This window comes from Diabrotica undecimpunctata, chromosome 6, assembly GCF_040954645.1.
Source record: "Diabrotica undecimpunctata isolate CICGRU chromosome 6, icDiaUnde3, whole genome shotgun sequence".
NCBI lineage: Eukaryota > Metazoa > Arthropoda > Insecta > Coleoptera > Chrysomelidae > Diabrotica > Diabrotica undecimpunctata.
The window spans coordinates 99,134,882-99,152,603 of record NC_092808.1 but is presented as its reverse complement, the minus strand read 5'-3'; the positions used below and the strand labels follow the sequence as shown (position 1 = coordinate 99,152,603).

The 17,722-nt window shown below is 35.8% G+C and overlaps 1 protein-coding gene and 1 long non-coding RNA gene across 2 annotated transcripts in view; one reads left to right on the top strand and one right to left on the bottom strand.

The window, feature by feature from the left end:
- LOC140443629 (uncharacterized) overlaps window positions 1–2,492 on the bottom strand; it is a 31,532-nt gene extending 29,040 nt beyond the window's left edge. Inside the window, exon 1 of the long non-coding RNA XR_011951244.1 lies at window positions 2,359–2,492. This is a non-coding gene — a long non-coding RNA (uncharacterized lncRNA). The remainder of the gene's footprint in view (window positions 1–2,358) is intronic.
- On the top strand, window positions 802–17,076 carry LOC140443628 (glutathione S-transferase-like). Its single transcript, XM_072534985.1, has 4 exons — window positions 802–1,018; window positions 1,711–1,878; window positions 7,545–7,681; window positions 16,805–17,076. Exons 1-4 carry the CDS (start codon window positions 883–885, stop codon window positions 16,991–16,993), a joined length of 630 nt encoding a protein of 209 aa, XP_072391086.1. The 5' UTR covers window positions 802–882; the 3' UTR covers window positions 16,994–17,076.
- Window positions 17,077–17,722: the final 646 nt, after the last annotated feature.

Genomic DNA, 17,722 nt, shown 5'->3' with positions numbered 1-17,722 from the left:
GCGTAGAATGTCATGGCTGCGCAACCTGAGAGAGTGGTACAGATGTACATCAAATGAACTTTTCAGAGCAGCCGTCTCAAAAGTCCGAATAGCTGTGATGATTGCCGACCTCCGCCGCGGAGATGGCACTTAAAGAAGAAAAAGATCAATATACGAATAAGAATTCTTAGATGTTACATCTTTTGTGTCCCCCTCTACTCAGTAGAAAGATGAAATCTTACAGAAGATGGCATAAAACGGTTAGATGCATTTGAAATATGATGATATTGACGTATGTTCAGGGTCTCATATATACATCATACAACTAACATAACTATTGTCGAGAGGCTAAGAAAAGATAAAAAAATTATTAACACTGTAAATAACAATAAATTGTCGTACTTCAGCCACTGATCTATTTAGAGCTGCTGTAAATAGAATAAGATAAGTCAACGTGGTCGCCAACTAGAAGATAGGCACTTTTAAAAGAAGATTAACCATTTAACCATTGATTTCTGATTGTATTTAATAATTCTCCAAAATGACTTAATAAATAAATTGATTTTATTAATGATATACACAATGTATAAATTTTACTTTTAACGATTCTTTTGATTCTTCTGTTTCCGACTCTCTTTTTCAAAAACGCCGTATATTGCTGTGTCATTTAAGATGTAACAATTCATTTAAATTCTGCAGTGTCATTCTATGATTATGCGACACCCAATATAGTAAACATTAGGATGTGTCATGTTTTTAACATTTCAATTTACTAGCAGATTATACTAAGATAAGATAATATGTATATAAAAGGTTGGTCAAGGCATCATTTTATACCGGTGTCACCTTCTATTCATATCATAAAACAGGTAGTTGCTGTTGATAAATTTGTTATTACCAAAAATGTCACATACATATAAACTTACATATTTTGACCTCACCGCAAGGGCTGAACCAATTCGAATGCTTTTCAGCTATGGCGAAATTCCATTCGAGGACAAACGTATCCAGTTTGGGGATTGGCCAAAAATTAAATCCAGTAAGTAGTAATTATTACGACTATAGAAAAAAATAAATGTAGATGTTTTTATTTTGATACTGACCTACATTATATTATTCGTTTTTTTTTGTTAATTGTAAATAATAAATATAATTGATTGAATTAAACCATGAAACATTATTTTGAAAGTCAATAATTACAGTAACAATTTTTTTTGTGTTGAATCCTGTGAGATCAACTTACATTATTTGTCAATAAATTCTTAATTTTGATTCTAAATTCTATTTTTGCATTTTCTAGCGATTTGTAAACTGTTTGTACTTATTTTGTTATCTTCTTGCATATTAATTACCCTAAGTTTCATTTACGAATAATGCACGAAATTTTGGATAACATAAAATTTTTATATATTGCTGTTTTAGGGAATTTTTAGAATTTAGCGTTAGTGATTGAGTTTTTCTGATTTTGCTATTTGTTGGTATATTTGTTTATAATTATTTTTAAATGCCTTCGATTAAGTTAGTCCTAACCTTTTTTTCTCTCTTGACTGATAATTGTATGAAGAAGAATTGAGTCACGTTCTGACTACAGCAACAAAATATTTAAAATAGTATATTGTCCCCAGACAACACAATATTACATCAGTTCAGACTTCAATGTCGATATTTGCTTTGATTTAACAATGATTTTATATCGTTTCTTTGCGTAGTAAAATTTATTTAACATTTTAGCCACTCCTCTTGGACAACTTCCAATATTGGAGATCGATGGCAAAGTAATCCCGCAAACTCTCGCAATCTGTAGGCACGTGGCATCTCTAGCAAAACTCGATGGCAAAGATGCGAAAGAAAATCTTGCCCTGGATGTTGCTGTGGAAACTCTTTTAGATTTACAAAAACGTGAGTATTTATATATTACCGAAATGCATATACATAAGATTTTGATTTACATATTGGGTATCCCAAAAATTTGTTTGGACTTAAATTTTCACTTATTTCGACTTACAGAAGATGAATTAGTATTTTAATATATTCTAGCCTTTCTGCATATACTACGTATTCTTGGTACTTATATTCTGCAATTATTGTTATCATTTTCAAGTTAATTAAATTTTTTGGTTCCTTATTATTGTCAAGCAGGACTGATATATTTTACACGATATTAAAATCAATACGATCTTGTGTAATTTTTTTGCATTCAAGGAGAATATGTCTGACAGTTATTTGTTTGTTACAAGACCCACAAATAAGTGGTTAAGTTATTGAGAATAAATATGAATAAGTAAGCCTGGTATAGCCTAGTCGTAGCTGGTTGAATACTGTTTGCTCATAAGAACTTTTATAAACTGTTTTGATTTTTTTACTATGTGTTTAGTTTACCTGAGTTTTGAATTTGAATTTTGCTATTCATCGAGCCAGTCATTTAACACATATTGCTTTAACAACACTTTTAAGTCATTAGGGGCACATTTTAATATAGTTTCTGAATCCGCACTACGCGCACTTGAGTCTGCCTCTTCATTTCCGCTAGTGTCCACATGAAAAGAAATCCAAATAAGGTTGACTATTCTACCATTTGGTTAAGATAAGTGAAGTTTCAACTTGATATTGTTTTCAATTGGATGATTTGGATATATCCTTTGTACCTATGTTATCGAACTAAGCGAATCAAAAAGAATCACTACTCTTATGTGATTGTTGTTAGAATACTTATGTGCTTAAAATAGAGCTAATAGTTGTTCGTCTGTTTATGTACTGCAATGTTAGTAAAGTCGAAATAAGTGCTTATTTTAATTAGTACCGATAGCCGCACCAACTCCTTCATTGGTCTTCGAAGCGTCTGTTAATATATGACAGAAATTTTGGTGGGGTTGGAATATATTTGACAAGTGTGCTTTAATGAGTGAGGAAGGTGTTTGTGTTTTATTATAGTAGCTTAGGCTAATATTACATAATGAAATATTGATGGACGGAAAGAGGTGAATTAATGACGAGGTTGGAGTAAAAAAAACTCGGGAAGTCATAATTAAGTTCACGCAAATATGTTCTGACTCTTTCGTAATATTATTTTCTCAAATTTGGTTTGACATTAAAGAAATTGCAATATTTATTAGTGAAGGTGTTACTGTACAAAATATTATCAGTGTTACAATAGACTGAGAATAAATTCGAAAGAGTTAGTTGCATTCGTCTGCGATATAGAGATGGTTCACACAGTTCTGTGTAAATACTTTCTGTAAGTGTCCCCCTAAATTCTCGCAATACTATCCTCAGGCCGTTCGTATAAATTACACCTAGAGTTATTGGAAGAGATTTTCTTGCAGATGTATAAGCAATGCAGCCATAGTCCAATTTAGATCGAATTAAAGATTTCTATACTAATAACATAGCGTCTTGGTCGGGACTCCACTTCTTATTTGACAGTATTTTTATAAGGTTCAGTTTTGAGTAGCATGTTAAAAGTTATATTAATCTATTTTATATGTTTTTTCCATGACAGTTTGTTGTCCGAATGCATTCCTAAGACTTTTAAATGAGAATAAAAGAAAGGAAAAAGACAGTTAAGATTTGATTTCACATATAGTGCGTCTGTATATCAGCTTATACGTATTTTACCCTTAAAAGGGATCATCAGAACGGCTATTCACAGACGCTCTGAACGTGAAAATAAATCTTTCCTCTCTTGAGAAGCAACTCTAACATGGGTTCGTATGGAGGCAAATAGCGACATCTGATAATAAATCCGTAAAATAATTTTTCGAAACCAAATTCAGATTTTTGCTTTAATCTGTGCCTTTTAAGAATTGCAAGGCAAAACACACGTTAATAAAGATGTTATTAGAGACATGGGGAATCTAAAATTGCATTTCACAACATATCTCCTCAACTAAGCAAAAATCCTTAGCGAATTGGTTTTTAGTACTCATAAAGAGTATATCGAAATAAAAGGAAAAAGACAGTTAAGATTTGATTTCACGTATAGTGCGTCTGCATATCCGCTTATACGTATTTCACCCTAAACGGGAGGATCATCAGAATGGCTATTCACAGACGCTCTGAACGTGAAAATAAATCTTTCCTGTTCTTAAAGCTTAAAACGGGTGGTGTTGATTATTTACTTATAAATGATTCGAGCGATTCGAATTTTAGTTTTATAAGGCTGAGCAGGAAAAATCAATGTTTGATTATCAACAGTATTTTCGATGGGTGGAGATAATGTTTCCTCCATGGTTTATTTGGCTGCGGGATAGGGTGATTCTTTCGTGATCACCAGAGAAGTCCACAAAATTATCTCTATATTTTAGACTGTAGCAGAAGATTTCAATGAAGTATTTTCATTAGTTTTTAAATCTTGGATTGCTTCAGAAACAGGCTGTATAAGTTGCACTGATGTAGAGTTGAAGGTATTTGGTGCTGACACTTGTAGAAATATTTGGGTATTTTTGTTATTTTAATCATTATTAGAAGTTTGGCTTACTTGATTACAAGCGTTGGTAGAAGAGTAAGAAGTTTGAACAGTAACGTGGTTAAGGGTTATGAAGGCCGAGAAGAATTTTTATTACTTAAACAGTTACAAGCAATGTAAACTGTTTGTTTACAAATATAACATGTCATACTATCATAACAACTAAATATTCTATAACTATTAGTATTATCATAATTTAAAACAATTGAATCTGGGATCAGTCATATGATACGGACTACTAAACACTTGTCTTTTAAAACTTAACATATGGCTATATTCTGGAAGGGAGCCACTGATTTTTAAGAAAGTGATTGGAGAGACTAAGTTTAGGCTGAGATGTTTTAATATGTAAATAATTACGTCATATGGGATAGTTCGAGAAACATTTGATAGAACTAGTCCTTCTACCGGCGTTATAAGCTATCTGGCCCTGACTAGTTCTCCATGTACCTCTATAGACCCAAAGTTCGTCAAAAAATCCTAAACAGCTTGCTTGCTATTTAAATACATACATATTCGATTGTTAAATAGGCGGGACGTGCATGAAATGTTTTTAATATTTATTAAACTACCTAAGGGAATAAGGTAATCTTGAAGTTGTGCATTATTAATAGCGCTAAAAAGTATTGCTTGTTCTTTTGTTGGAAAATTTTGCTGGGAGGCTGCTAAAGAATTATTCTAAATTTTTATTCTCTGAGACATTCTGTATAGTAACGTCTGATGACATTTTGATAATTTTAAATATAACTTAAAACTGTAGGTGTTATACAACATACCATGCGGTCCATATGTATGGAATAAATTCATTTTTGGCGTTATTATGTACTATCTGAAAAAAACCTAAAACAGGTCGATTTTTATTCTTAAATTGACAATTTTTAGTATGAAAATATTATCCGCTTCCAGCACCCCCTTTGAATTATAAACACCCGCTCGAAAATTTTAAATAACAAAGGGGGTCTTGTGGCATCTTATTAGAAAGCAATTTTAGTCCTCTGTTCATAAATAAAGTTTTTTAAGTTTGGTGCAATCATAACTGAGAAAATTGATTTTAAAGATATAACATTTTGATAATGTCTCTTTCACAAAACTTTAGGTTGAATAAAGATAATAATGTCCCATAATATTTAGAATGTATTTTTCAATGTAATTTTCAATTAAATTAAATGTTCAAAATGACCACAATTCACTTCTTGACAATAGCCGAGGCGATTTTGGAATTCTCGCAGAACATTTTGTACGACCTCGGGGGTTATTTTGTTAATTTCTTCCGTTATCCTAACTTTTAAATCAGCAACACTGTTTGTTCTATTAAAATATACTTTAGATTTTAAATATCCCCATAAGAAGTGATCGAGAGGAGTCAAATCGGGGATTTAGCCGGCCATTCGATCGTTCCACGTCTTCCAATCCACCTATTGGGAAAAATCTCGTTTAAATATTTTTTAACTATACGCGCAAAATGCGGAAGAGCTCTGTCTTGTTGGTAGTAAATAGATCGATCTATCTTATTTGGATGATTGACATCAGGAAAAAATCTTCGTAATGTAGGCACTAAAATGTTAATCAAAAAATCTAGATAAACCTCACCATCAACTGTGCTCCCAAAAAAATAAGGACCGATAATTTTATTGTTAATGATACCAGCCCGAATGTTAATTTTCGTAGAATATTGCGTGAGTCTCACAAACTAAGTGAGGATTTTCCTCACCATCAACTGTGCTCCCAAAAAAATAAGGACCGATAATTTTATTGTTAATGATACCAGCCCGAATGTTAATTTTCGTAGAAGAGTCTCACAAACTAAGTGAGGATTTTCCTCACTTAGTTTGTTAACCGTTCCGTTTAAATGAAACGTCGCTACATTAGAAAAAACAATTTTGTTTATGAACTGCAAATCTGCGTTTATTCTGTCCATCATTATTTTACTGGACTCTTGTCTTCTATCGGGATAATCTATTTTTTTTTATGCCAAACTCTCAAAATAGATGATTTACTTACATCATTGACAGCGGCCAGTTTTCGAGTTTTCTTGTGTGGATTTTCCTCAATCTCTAGAAGTACATCTAACTCTTTTTCATCAGTAAATTTAACATTTCTACCTGGTTTTTCAATATTTTTTACATGTCCAGTATAACGAAACTTCTTTTCAATTTTTATTACTGTAGACTGCGAAACTTGTTGACCAGAGTATTTATTACAATTAAACATTTCACAAACCTCCTTTTGAGTTCTTGTTTTATTACCAAAACCAATCAAAATTAAAATGTTTATTCTTTGAGTCTCGGACAAATGAGCCACAAATATTATACTGACGTCTTTTAGTAACTTTAAAAACCTAAATGACAGCAGCCTACTAGATTCATATCAGTTGTTTATTTGGCTTTTTGACCAATATTATTATTTTCAAAGTTTTTTCCCTAATGTTTAGCAGAACAGATACGAAAACACCTGATTATTTCTAAAGTATATTTTAATAGACCAGGCAATATTGCTGATTTTAAAGTTAGGATAACGGAAGAAACTAACAAAATAACCCCCGAGGTCATACAAAATGTTGTACGAGAATTCCAAAATCACCTCGGTTATTGTCAAGAAGTGAATAATGGTGCTTAAGTTTAACATTTAATTTAATTGTAAAAATCAATTTTATCCGTTATGATTGCACTCAATTTAAAAAACTTTATTGCTGAACAGGGGACTAAATCCCTTTCTAACAAGGTGCCACACGTCCCCCTTTGTCATTTAAAATTTTAGAGGGGGTGCTTATAATTCAAAGGGGGTGCTGAAAGGCGATAATATTTTCATACTGTAAATTATCAATTTAAGAATAAAAATCGACCTGTATCAGTTTTTTTTCAGATAGTACATAATAACGCTAAAAATGAATTTATTCCATACATATGGACCGCGTGGAATGTTGTATAACACCTAGAGTTTAAAGTTAGTTTGCTCACTTTATCAAGACATCAAGAGCCGAGACACTCGTTAACTTTCTGTTGTATAGGAATTTTTCACTTTCTATTTTATTATTGATTTTATTTTTATAATTAGAATAATCTTATTATGATTGTAACATCTGAATATTTTTTGGTCGCAGTTGGCTTTGAATCTATGTTTGGAAGTGATGCTAAGAAAAAGGAAGCACTTGAAAATTTGAAAAAAGTCATACCCATTTATTTCGGACAATTAGAAGACTATGCCAAAAAGCACAACGGATATGTAGCTTTTGAAAGAGTAAGTATGTTACTACAAAGTTTTTAAATGATGTTCTGTGCATTTCGGGGCATCTATAAACTTTTTATTGTGACAAGATTAACCAGTTGCTCTTTCCCTCTTTTCCCATCTATTATATTTTTGATATAATTCTATTGTTTTATTGTAATATCGTAATTACTTTTATAATAATTAATTATATTGTTTGCGCTTATTTACATATTTTTAATTACTAGTTGGTCTGATAAGTAACGTCCTTTGAAATAAAAATATTTTTTTCTAGAAATTTTTTTTTGATAGTTTTACCTTTTTCAAGATATATATATATATATATATATATATATATATATATATATATATATATATATATCTTATTTATTTATATTTCAAGATAAAGTTATGCTTTTTCAATCACAAAATACAATATCCCTAACCTTTCGTACCCACGGAGAGACTCTTGGCCACTTCGGAGCACTTTCCCCGGCTTTAGTCCACTGCCATGTGTTTATTATGTTCCCTTGTCGTCTCCGGTGTAATTAATAAACGTATGAAAATGTGTTAGCAACTTGGTGCAAAATTCCATGTTTATTAATTTGTCCAACTATTGCGCAATATGGTGTAATATTGCGTAGTTAGCCGGTACGCTCTTATTGTGGCATTATCTTGAAGAGACAATGCCATTATGGTTTTATTAAAGGTGGAAATAAAACACATTCTTTCTAAGAAGAAAAAAACTCAGCTTCAGAGGCTTAGAAAGATTCAGAGCCCTTCGAGCAAAGTGCTCTAGGGAGCTACCCTTCACGGGTAAAACCATGTGTTGACACTGACTGACTTGAGATCCGAAAATGTCCCATATTTAAAGATAAATTAACTTTTATATGAAACTTTTTTATTTCTCAACCAATTAAATTTAATTATAAGTTCCAGAAGGAAGGGCGATGAACATCGAAGTAGCGATGACACCCTGGTGTATAGTATTCATCATTCATCATTCATCATCGCTTACCAATAAACGCCAAAAGTCCGACGCCGACGGATTGCACTTCATAAATTCCAAACACTGCTAAGTAGCCACACAACCATGTTTATGGTCAATGGTCTGCAAACGCGGCATTTATCGGCAGGATAGATCTTTCATATTCAAAACTTCGGTCAAAATATAACTAGTGTGCATTTTATTAATTTTTGTGGCTTCTTCCAAATCCCGCATCTTCACTTTACGATCAGCAGAACTATTTTGTAGACTTTCTTCAAATTTTACGGTGTAATCTCATTGGTTAGCGGTCCACTACATAGTTCATCCAACGTAGATATACAGTGCGATCGAAATTCACAGAATCAAAATTTGATACTGTAGTCTGAAGGAGCATTGGTCCCATAATATTTATTTAGCGTTTATTTTGTTTTCTTTGCCGTTTAATTTCCCAAATAATATTGTTTCATGAGAGATCGAAATACTTTTGTCTCCATATGCGTCATTTTTTTAAACATGTCAATTTTATGCCGCTGTCAAGATATACTAATAGCCCCATCACGCTTAAATCTGAAATGTATGCTTAAAAAAGATTAGACTTTCTAGAACTCGTGTTTTTTTTGAGATTGCAGTGTCCTAATCGGCGAAAAAGGTTACTTATCAGACCACGAGCTAAATGGCGTTTCAACATTAAGAGCTATAATGTCAAATGTCAGCAAATATATTGAAGTAACAGCAAAATAGAAGAGAAGAACAGAAACTTGTGCTTGGAAAATTGTTTGTTTGATGATGAATACAAGAATATAAAAAAAGAAAAAAAAAGCCTACAGAGAAATGTTTACACGACGAGCTAGAACTCTAGAAAATTACCAAACATAGAGAAGACAAAAAAGGGGAATACACAAAAGAAAAAACCAAACCACATAAATAAGGAACTTAAGTATATAGAAAACCTTAACAAAGAGAAAGATCTCAGACCATTAAGTTAACATCAAAAGAATTCAAAAGCAACTACAAATCCATGGAGAAGTGCGAATTAACAACAAGAAAACATGTGCTGAGTCGATGGATGAAATATTTTAACCGGGCACTTAATATATAGGAACAAGAAAAAAGCCTGAAAGATAAAAGCGAAAACGGAACAGATGATAGGGAAGAGGAAGAATCAAAGATTTTTAAAGTTAAAGACACAGTTTAAAAACTAGCCAGAATAGATAGTCTTTCAGCTGAACTATATAATGAATGTGATCATGATACAATAATGTCCCTACAGCAGCAGAAATATGGATACAGAAATCCCTTTCCAGTGATTAAAATACTGGAACACTTTGCACCATATACAAAAAAAGACATTTTTGAATGCTGTAATCACAGGATAATTAAGCTTCTTAACGCAGCGTATAAAATATTTTCACTATAATATGACACCTATGGCACTATATAAAGAATGAATAAGAGGAGCATACCATGCTGGTTTCAGAAGTGGTGAATCGACAATTCATCAGATTGCAACCCTAAGACAAATTTTGGAAAAAACACCAACAAAACAAAGTAGGTACATGAAAATAAGTACGTGCCTTGTCATAGACAACGACGTCATCGAAGCAGTCAATTTGAAAATCCAGGAGCGCTCGTCTAATCTGAACATAACATTACTGCAGAAATAAACCGCAGAATTTGTACGACCAACAGGTGTTATTTAGGGGTCAATCTTCTTCGTGGATCTCAATTATATCGAGAAAACAAAGAAAAAACACATAAAAAAACGTAAATACGCCCAGTCCTAACATAGAGTTCAGAGACCTGAACTCTACAAAAAGTAATGCAAGCAAGCAATTTGATTAAACCCAGCCTATGAGACATGTTCACCCCTAAGAATTACGTTCGGGTGTAACAATTCATTGGAGCGAGGTGTGTTAACTCGAGTATATACAGGAGTCACCCCACCGCGCTCCAATGCTCTAGACCATCCCTTTCCCCCCTATAGCACTCTGATGCGCGATAGGGGCACAACTATCAGCCAAATGCTCTTCATGTGGAGGTCCTGGGTAATAGAACCCCAACATGGTTTCCTAACCGGTTGCAAAACTCAGGACAGCGCATTGTCGCTATGATCCTGTTATCATGATGTGGCTTATCCGCGAACTAAAATTGCTTACTTGGGCCTCAAGTCTCCGCTCTGAGCCTAGGCTCAGTTCGGCGACTTGGTGCTCAAGGGGTTGGGCCCTACGTGCCCGGGTTTTGGGGTTTTTGTTAATTTTTTTGGTGGCTTACGCCGGTTTTTGTTAGTATTTTTATAATTTTTTTGGTGGCCGAAGCCGGTTTTTTTTTGTGTTTTTTATGATTTTTTTTTGTAGGTGGCCCTGAAACAAAAAATCAGAATTAGTGTAAAGTCCATACTATAACATTGAAAATATATATATATATATATATATATATATATAAACAATATAACAATATAGACTTTATCGTCTATAGGCAACTGGGCCCACCCTGTGCTTTGCGATAGTCTTTGGTGTTTTGAGCTACGAACTGTCTTCTGTGTGCGTTGTTGTTATTTTTGAGGTGTTTTCTCTCTGGTGTTTTTGTTTTCTCTCTAGTATTTTATTTTTTCTCTCTGGTATTATTTTCTCTCTAGTACTTTTTATTTTATTCTACTATTTGTTGTTTTGGTCTTTTGTGCTTCCATCTGTGGAAAGCGTCATACCTCATCATCTCTCTAAGTATGTAGTTGGGGTGTTTCTCTATATCTGCAAACTTTGTCCTGGCTTTTTCTTTCATCGTGTCTGTCACTCTGATTTGTTGCAATTCTCTGAAGAGGAATCTTTCTGCAACGTATCTTGGTACGTTGACTGCTTCTCTAAGGCTGTTGTTGTGAGCCGCTTGTATTTTCTTTTTTGATGTTTTGCATACATGTCCCCAGGCGAGGGATGCATATGTCAGTATGGGCAGTATTATGCTGTTTATTAGTCTTATCTTAGTTTTTAGTCTGAGTTTACTTTTCCTCCCTGTTAGTCCTCTTACAGAAGCTCTTGCCATGTTTGCCTTTTGTACTGTGGCTTCTACGTGTTTGTTGAATGTTAGTCCTTTATCCATAATTACTCCGAGGTATTTGGCTTCGCTTTTCCACTCAATGGGATTGTCTTGCACAGTTACCTGTTCTTCTGGTTGCTGATGCCGCTTTTTGAAAAGTACAGCCTGTGTCTTATCGGAGTTTATTGCTATTTTCCATTTTAAACTCCATTCTTCTATGTCGTCTAGTGCTGTTTGGAGGTTATTCACCGCAGTGTCTATGTTTCTATGTTTGGCCGCTATCGCTGTGTCGTCGGCATATAGGCTTAATAGTGTACCTGGTGTTCTAGGTATGTCTGCTGTGTATATTGAGTACAGTAGGGGTGACAGTACCGCTCCCTGTGGCACTCCAGCCTCCGGGTTCCCGAGTTCGGATAGGACTTGTCCTATCCGGACTCTGAAACGTCGGTTGCTCAAGTACGACGAGATCAGCCTTGTCATTGCTCCACTGTACCCGTATCTTCTCATTTTGTATATTAGTCCTTTATGCCAGACTCTGTCGAATGCTTTGATTACGTCAAGGAAGGCTGCTCCTGTGTATTGTTTATCGTTGAATCCAGCTGCTATGTACTCTGTTAGTCTGAGCACTTGTAGCTCACTGGAGTGTTCTGATCTGAAGCCGAATTGGGCTTCAGGTATTATTTCTAGTCTATCTGTTTCCGCTTGTAATCTGCTGAGTATGATTCTCTCTACAATCTTACTGATTGCAGGTAGTAAGCTTATTGGCCTGTAATTTTGCGGGAATGTGCTGTCTTTTCCGGGCTTTGGTAACATTATGACATGGGCCTCTTTCCATCTGTTCGGGAATTTCTTGAATCTTAGCATTGCATTAATGATGTTAGTTAAGTATACTATAGCTCTCGCTGGTAGGTATTTTAGTGCCCTATTAGTGATTTGGTCAGGTCCGGGTGCTTTTTTCGGCGAGCTGTTTTTGATTAGTTCGTTTATCTCCTCTGGTGTTGTATGAGGGATAATTTCGTTTGGATTATCAGGTCTTTCTCTTTGTCTTTCGACTTCTTCTATGAAGTCGATGTCTTCGTCTGGGTGGTAATTTAATGTACACTCTCTCTCGAGAGTACTCCTCATTACCTCTGCTTTTTCCTCTATGGTGTATACGATTCCATTTTCCCCGTGTAGTGGGGGGATTGGTTTTCTGTCGGTTCTCAAAATCCTCTGGAGTCTCCAGAGGTTTTGCATGTGTGGTCCTTGTTCTTCCATATCTCTTATGTGATTATCCCAGCTTTCACTACGGTGTTGTAGTGCTGTTTTGACCTCTCTGTTTAGTCTGTTTGATCTGTTTTTGTCTGCCTGATTCCTTGTCCTTCTTGCTGTTTGCTTTGCTCTGTTCTTTTCCCTTATCAAGTCTTTTATTGCTTGTGGTATATCCTTAAATCTTCCAGAATGCATTTCTACTTCCTCTTCTGTGGTGCTGTTTCTGAGCGCTTGTTGGATGATGTTTTCCAACTCTAGGACTTTGTCTTCTATTTCTCGTGGGGTTTCTATCACTGGAACTATATTTATTCCAGTGCTCACGAGTCTCTTAAAGTTTGTCCATTTTGTTTTCTTTTTAATTCTTCTGATTGAGCTTTCTTCCTCCCACGTACCTAGTTCTAATAGGATGGGATTGTGGTCGGTTGTGCCTTCGTTTAATGTTTGTAACTCTGTTTGTAGTCCTAGGTTTTTTGCTACTACTATATCTATGTGTGTGGGAAGTCCGTTTCCTGGATAGTGAGTAGGGTCTGTTGGGCCCATTGCCATAATGTCTTCATTATTTTCGATGTAGGTATTTAATAGTCTTCCATTTCTGTTCGTAGCTCTGTCGTTCCAATTAGGGGATCTTGCGTTTAGGTCTCCTATTATTATTGAGGGTTCGTTATTTAAGAACGTGTTCAGGTCGTCGTCGATCAGTAGATCTTGTGGTCTTACGTAGGCGGAGGTAATGTTGACTTCTCCTTGCCTCATTTGTATTCTTACTGTTGTTGCTTGCATAGTATTTAGTTGCGGTGTTATTATTCTGATGTGCTCTATGCCTTTTTTCACTAAGATTGCTGTGCCACCTGATCTTGCTGTGTTGTCGTTCCTATATATGTCGTATCCTGGGAATTTTATACTTATGTTGTTTGTAAGTTTTGTTTCTTGTATTGCTACGACATCCATTTCGTATCTATTGACCAGTTCGTCCAGTATATTCTGGTTGGTCCTTATGCCTCCTGGATTCCAGGAGCCTATCCTCAAGTATCCCCTATTTGCTTGCACTAGTTCAGTGCTAGCTTTATATCTGCTATCGCCTCGTTGACTACTCTAGTTAGTAACTCTTTCACAGAGTTAACTAGGCCGTCTTGGTGTTGTCTTGAGATAAGGATGGTGTTTTCCTTATCTTGTGTTTTTGTTGTTGCTGCCTGGGCGTATGATGGGCCGCCGGGAGTGATTTGTGGCCTTCTTTGCGCCGTTGCGTTCTGTCTTTGTTGGGGCTGCTGTTGACGTCCCCATGTAGGGCATCTTGGGCATCCCCTGAAATTTGCTGGGTGCTGTCCTTGGCAGTTTGCACATTTTGCCTTTTGATCTTTGGGCAATTGGCAGCTTTTGCTGGAGTGTTCTTCTCCGCATTTTACGCAGCGGGGTGCTTTAAAGCACGCTCTCTGCGCGTGATGGTAGCCCTGGCAGTTGAAGCACTGTGTGGGCCCTGTTGCTTTGCGTAAGTCCTCTATTTTAATTTTCATGTGCATCAGGTTAGTGATGCCTTTTAGCTTTTCGGTGTCCTCCCTCTCCACCGTCATGACAAACATTGGTAAGTGTCTTCTATCGCTTTTTCTTGAAGTCATGTTCTTAATCGACACGACTTCTATATCATACTCATCTCTGATGGCCTCGAACATCTCTGTCGTGTTCGTAGTTGGAGGTAACCCTCTCAAAACCATCCTTGGTTTGATGTCTTCTTCTAATGGGAATGCAATCCATTGAATTGGATTTTCCTCATTGAATTTCTCAATGATTTTCACCATTTTGCGATAGTCCTCGGGGTTCTTTGCTTGGATGAGTGTTTCTCTTCCACTTCTCGACAGCTTGTTCGCTGTGATGATTTGTTGTTTTTGTGCAATACTTAGTATTGCACCTGTATATCTCACACTCTGTAATTTGATTACAGGTGGTTTTGCCCAAGTTTTCTTGGGAGCAACTTCAATGTCCATCTGTGACGGAGACGGAGGACGCCGATCGGCTTTAGCTTCACCTTCCTGATGTTGTTTCGGAGGGGTGAGGGGTGGGAAATCTTCTTTTCTTCCTTTTGTTGTTGTTTTTTCTTCTTTTTATGAATTTTTTGGGATTGTTCCCGTAGCTTCGGCTTGAGTATTCTTTGGAATGGCTCCTGTGGTTTTTTGTTTCTTTTTGCCCTGAGTTTTAGGGTTTTCCTCCGGTTTTGCCTGATTTTTCAGGTTGTCTTCTTGTTTATTTTTCTGTGCCTGGTTTGCCAGGTTTTCCTCGGGGTTTTTTGCGTTCAGTTGGTTGAACTTCTTGTCCATGTGTTCGATGATGGACTTTTGAGAGGCTACCATTGTGTCTTGGAGCTCTTGTATCTTTTTCCTTAAAGATGCAATTTCTGCATCTTTTTCTTTTAATAATGTCCTTAATGCACGTAGTTCGGACTTGTCGTCCTCGCTACTTCTCTGTCTTGTCCTTTTTTGCGTTAGCCTTTTTGGCGTATCGTCGTCGGTAGTTTGTGGTTCTTCGCGGTTTCCCTCCGCTCTGTCTTTTGTCCTCTTCTTCTTGTTTTTGGGACGTTTGAATTCCCCTTCGTTTTCTTGTTTTTCGTCTTCTATCGGCAGTTCCTTGAATATTTCGTAGTTTGCGCTGTCATCATCCATGGGGGGTAGTGCGTCGTAGATGTTACAGTGGAGTTTCCTCTCACTGTAACCATATGGGGTGGGACTGGGGGGTGCCTTTCTGTCAGGCGGGGATCGAGAGCGATCCATTTTGGGGGACGGATATCTTAATGTGAATGAGGGCTTTTTTGTCATCCGTCTGGCCCGTTGCCAGCACGGTTTCTGGGTGCCACCCAGTGACCTCTTTCGCGGTAGTTCACGCTTTAGACAGAACTAAAGCGGGGATCCTCTTGAGTTTCTCAATTCTCTGACCCTGGGGCCGTGTCTGCCAGATATAGAGTTCTAAACAACTATATCCCACAGTGTCATCCCAACGGAGGCACAGAGAATATCCCGACGGGCAAGCCCGTATGCTTTTTCGCTTTCCTACGCCTCAATTTTGGCCTCCGTGAAGATCTGATTTAAAAAACAAATCTCCCCGGCTAACCTAGTTGTGACGTAGGATTTTGCCTCTCTTTTTCAGGCCTAGGCGCTGTTAACGCCAAGTCTCCGCTACCGTGCTTACATACACGGCACGAACTGATAAGTTCGGCTCGGACTTGGTCGCTGCAGTTCCTCGGCGGTGTCGCTAGTCGCTCTTCGGCACGTCTGCTGTGTTCGGCTGCTGGAGTCGAACTAACTAACTTACTGTATAACTACAAAAAGTAATGAAGACATGTTAGAATGTTTTAAAAGAAAATTGTCAAGGTGAATCTATTGAGCGGTAAATGACAATGGAGTATGGAGATGAGAACTGTAAACGACAAATGGCAACTGTAAACTTTATAAATATATCAGGAATCAGATATCGCAAAATATATTAAGATAAGACTTCTGAGGTGAGTGTAGCATGTAATGAGAATGAAACAAACGTAGCTATAAAAACGCTACTTGATAGACTTATTGTTTAGAAAAGAAGAGGAGGACCCAGAATAGGGTTTCTTGATAACATCGATAAAGACGATGAGAAATTTGGAAATACATGTTTGGCAGAGGAAGGCGATGGATAAGGCCGACTGGAAAAGGCTAGGACCCACACAGGATTCTAAAGCCAGAAGGATGATGATGATGAATATTGCTGTCTATTAAAATAAACAATATTACGTTTTACTAACGAATTAAACCGACATAGTATAAAGGTACTTACAAACAATTAAAAACTTAACTGGAAAAAATATAATAGACATTTGTTTTTATTTTTTAAATAAAACAATGCTAACCTTAACTTTTATTTGTTTTTAGTTATCATGGGCTGATATTTTATTCGTTTGCGTCTACGAATTATTAGTTAACGTGGTAGGTAAAGAGGCCGTAGTTTCTTATCCTAGTTTACAGAAAGTCAAGAAGAACGTTTTAGCAGCAAAGGGTATCAACAAGTGGATAAAAAATAGACCAACATCACAGGGATATGATTTGAAACAAGATCTTTAGAATTTTTGTATATGTTTTTGTACTTTGTAATTAATTTTATTTACTTTTAAATTTATACGTAAAATAAACAATATAATGAAAAATATTTTAATTTTTTTAATTTAGCTTAGAATGTATCTAAATATACCTAAGAATGTAGGATAGATGTAAATATTGTCTACTGAGTTTACTATCTGTTTTTCTGATATTGAAAGCTATTGTCTGTTCTGCTATACGTTTTTTGAAAATTCTACTAGTTTGTTCAATGTAAGTTTGTAGTCAGTCGCCACATTTAACTTTGTATATACCACTGTGTATTTGCTTTTTTTAAGGACTGGACTGACCGAGTCACAAATGAGGAGGTCCTTAGAAGAATGAATAAGAACCGAGAGGTACTGACCACCATCAAATCTCGAAAGTTACAGTTCTTCGGACATATTATACGAAATGAATCCAGATATGCTCTCCTTCAAGCCATCCTGCAAGGAAAAATATTTGGAAAACGAGGTCCAGGAAGAAGAAGAACATCTTGCTTAAAAAACCTTAAAATCTGGTTCAATACATCATCTGTGCATCTTTTCCGCGCTACTGCAGATAAGATAAAGATTGCCATGATGATCGCCAACATTTGTAACGGATAGACACGTCAAGAAGAAGAAGAAAGTGCTTTTTATTTTGGCTCCTGTTGTTCTTAATTTTAATTTGCTTAAGTTGTTGTTTATTCTTAAAGCAGGTGCTATTCCTTCCTTT

Excerpts from the sequence above, each read along its gene's own strand:
- LOC140443628 (XM_072534985.1), top strand. The coding sequence starts at position 883 with ATGTCACATACATATAAACTTACATATTTTGACCTCACCGCAAGGGCT. Across the intron at positions 1,019-1,710 it reads TTGGCCAAAAATTAAATCCA|CCACTCCTCTTGGACAACTT; the intron begins GTAAGTAGTAAT and ends TTAACATTTTAG. Across the intron at positions 1,879-7,544 it reads TCTTTTAGATTTACAAAAAC|TTGGCTTTGAATCTATGTTT; the intron begins GTGAGTATTTAT and ends TTTTGGTCGCAG.